Here is a 3362-nt window from a genome sequence, read left to right on the forward strand (position 1 = left end):
ATTCTCATTCCTATAGGAGTGGATGAGAGTGTTGCTGTCATTCTTCAGTATTCTAAAAACAGAATGGCAACATTCACCTGCTCTGCTGGGGTCCAGCTTCACAGTGAAGCCTTTATTGCTGGGACAAAAGGCATAATAGAGGTAGGTTACCAAGGATGGCATGGCAACAACTCAAAAAGACCATTGAGTATGTTTAGTAGTTTGAGTGTTTTTATGTAGAAGAAATTAGAAGTGTCTTCAAACTCTGGTTTAGCTTTAAACCGATGCACATGCTCCAGGTACCTTCACCGATGTGGTGCCCCACCTCACTGGTAGTTAATAAGAAGGAGACCCAATATCCAGTACCTGAACCCTCCTTGCCTCTCAACTTTACCAACAGCACAGGGAAGCGTTTCGAAGCAGGGGAGGTCCGCCAGTGTCTGCTCAAGGGTAATGAGACTTCAGCATTTTGCCTTCTGTAGGTCTGGTACCATTAGCTGCAGAACCTCCTGCCCTCCAGAACTATCATGGAAGATAATGTTGTGCTTGAACCTACTGTTTCTGTGTAATCAAAACTAAGTTGTGATTTGTGGGGATGGCTTCTGTCAAAACAGTTTCATAAATGCAAGCAAACAAGATTCAGCAGAGTTAAATCACTGTTCAATATAGTTGTGGATATTTTTGTTGGGGCCAAACAGCTCCAAGAAAAACCAATGAGTTTCCTGCATTAACTGCTTTGTAAACAACAGCTAAAGGCATAAAGTAGCTCAGCAAATATTAATAAACGGTAGAGCAAAAAACATCAAAAATTGTATGTGAAAAATGGGAAGTATTGACAAAAGGTTGTACTGAACATGGCTAGAGGTGAACAATTGACATCTTGTAAAACGAGATTTAAGTCAACTGCATAAGTTCCTCTAATCTCTGAACTTCTGTAGAGCATTTGTGTCGGTAGACAGCCGACTCATCAGTATGTTTCTCTTTGCAGGGCTGAAGGAGAGTCCAGTCATGCCTCATGCTGACTCTCTGCTGTTGGCTGAAATGGAGGATGAGATCCGCCGGCAGGTGGGAGTGGTGTACAGCCAGGACTGCCAGTAAAAGTTCGACTTATTCGTGTTGTGATAAAATACAACCAGTTTACAATGGAGACCAACTTACTCTGGTTATTTCCGGAATAGTCCATTTCATGTGATTAAAAGTGTTTATATTTTGTAGGAAAACACTACTTGATCTCCACCTTTGATTAACTTATTTTTGAAATATAAACCACTCAAGATGACCTCTCTCAACCACATGAGACGGGTTAGGAAGCTGTTTAATATTTACATGTTGCACACCAGCTTTGTATACAGATTTATTGAAACTCACTGAACACTGTCAACAATGAAATGTAAAGTCTTTGACAATCTGTGAAATAAATGTTATAGCAAAGTTCTAAAAAAATTGCAAATCTGTTTTTCTTTATCCCATCTTTAAAGTTTTGTTCAGCAACATATATCTATATGGTAGGAGTTCGTCTCCTTGAATGTGTTAAAATGTGTAAAAGCAGACTATAGACTACAATTTTGTTATGAATTGTATCGGCAGCAAGTTATTTATTAAAAAAAATGCAGTTTTCTTTAAATTGGTGTTTAAGGGAAAATGTAAATGAACCAACCAGATCTTAAATAAAAAATAAAAAAAAATTGGTCGTGCAACAGGTGGTTGCAGAACATGACAGTGAGTCTTTATGTAACCTAGTTGTCTTTCTCTTATAATTATACAATGTATTTTGGTTATTTCTATTGTTCCTTACCTGACTGAAACGCCTCTAAAAATTAGTCATTGTTTTACTTTAAGAGCGGAAGCCCCTCCTTTATATTTCTTCTTCTGTGGTATTGTCTTTAAATTGTTTGCGCCCCTCGGACCCTCCCCTTTTGACCTGTTGTCCTGTGGGAGAGGTTAGTATTGTTTTCATCAAAATGCATCCAGTTTATTTATATATCTGTTAATTTTTGTTTGTGTAGGACTTGGAGCGGGCAGCCTATAACACGGTTGTTTGCTGTATGTTTTCGTCAGGCATGTTGTATAAAAAGTTTTATTTTGCTTATTTGAAAGTTGAGACATGGTCCCCTCCCCCTCCTTTTGTCATGTTGTCCTGCGGGAGAAGATGTTGAGCCGGCAGCCTATAACACGGTTGTTTTCTGTATGTACTCATTAGAATCGGGGTCATTCTCTAAATTCGGTGCATTTTGTGTCCCACAAGTTTATTTCAAATATTTGCATATAATGCAAACCACTTTTTTTCTTTTTTTCTTTTTTTTTTTGGAGAAAATCAAGAAATGGAAATATCCATGTGTCTTGGTAATGCAACATGCAAATGTTTTTAAAAATGTTATGGGTTGTTGAAGTGTAGAGGTCAGCCAAATGAGCATGTCCTCACTGACCAATATTAATTTGTCAAAAATAATGCCCAGTAACTGTTATTTGTACCATTATAAACATCTTTGGTATACTTTAACCTAAAAAGAAATCTGAGAAAAATACATGAATTATTTATAAAATCGCACTTTTTAATTATGTCCCTCCAAATTTGTTCAATCCCGTAACAGCATGCCAATCCCTCCTTTTTATAAATTTTCTCGGTACCCTGGAAGTGACATCACTTATTTATCTTCCCTCTCACACGGTAAAGAAATTTAAGTGTTAGAAAAGTTTCTTGCCTATACAAGAAACTGTATAATAACCCTCGCTATAACGCAGTTCACCTTTCATGGTCTCGCTGCTTCGCGGATGTTTTTGTGCAATTTTTTTTTTCCACACTGCATTGTGTTCTGCGTCCTGATTGGCTAAACCAGAGGTTCCCAAACTGTGGGCCGCGCCCCCAAGGGGGGGCCCCACAGTTTGTATGAGCTGGGTTTTTACCTTAGAATGGCCAACTCTGTTATTCCTCTGTCAATTTGATACAGTGGGGGCTTCCGCACTTCCCATATCTGTGTCTTCTGTCACTTTTATTAGCAGTTAAAACTGTTTAATCCGTTGTTAACATGTCGTAACCTGTTTTTCCGAGCCTCCATCAAACGCAACATGAGTGCTAAGACGCTCGCGCTGGGTCTACACCTGTGCGGCAGCGACGGAGACCTGCTGCTGCTTTGTAGAGCTGCTCAGGTTTGTGTTAGAATCGTGGCAGCAAAACACAAAGAACTTTTCAGTTTTTTCTCCAAACTAACCGACTGAGTTGAGTAAAGCTGCTGGATGCAGGTAATGTCGGCTAAAATATGACTAGCTAAATAATACAGTCCCTTAAATTTAACAAGTAGCCTGCAGGCTACTGATGTCTGTGTTCAGCTACAGCGATTCATTTTGCCACTCCAAAATAAGTTGACCCCCCATCCCCCAACTGT

At 39.2% G+C, this 3362-nt stretch overlaps 1 protein-coding gene across 1 annotated transcript; it reads left to right on the top strand.

The window, feature by feature from the left end:
* The first annotated feature begins 20 nt into the window (after positions 1-20).
* On the top strand, positions 21-1422 carry LOC106944071 (trans-1,2-dihydrobenzene-1,2-diol dehydrogenase-like). The gene is made up of 3 exons (XM_015027331.1): positions 21-141; positions 279-429; positions 968-1422. The coding sequence occupies exons 1-3, from the start codon at positions 64-66 to the stop codon at positions 1075-1077; spliced, it is 339 nt and encodes a 112-aa protein (XP_014882817.1). The 5' UTR covers positions 21-63; the 3' UTR covers positions 1078-1422.
* Positions 1423-3362: the final 1940 nt, after the last annotated feature.

Source organism: Poecilia latipinna, unplaced genomic scaffold (assembly GCF_001443285.1).
Source record: "Poecilia latipinna isolate Pla-1442-1.1 unplaced genomic scaffold, P_latipinna-1.0 Scaffold6786, whole genome shotgun sequence".
Lineage (NCBI taxonomy): Eukaryota > Metazoa > Chordata > Actinopteri > Cyprinodontiformes > Poeciliidae > Poecilia > Poecilia latipinna.

Bases quoted from the DNA above. Each gene is read 5' to 3' on its own strand.
- LOC106944071 (XM_015027331.1), top strand. From the start codon at position 64: ATGGCAACATTCACCTGCTCTGCTGGGGTCCAGCTTCACAGTGAAGCC. The intron at 142-278 runs GTAGGTTACCAA...CACATGCTCCAG, and splicing joins GGACAAAAGGCATAATAGAG to GTACCTTCACCGATGTGGTG. The intron at 430-967 runs GTAATGAGACTT...TTCTCTTTGCAG, and splicing joins CCGCCAGTGTCTGCTCAAGG to GGCTGAAGGAGAGTCCAGTC.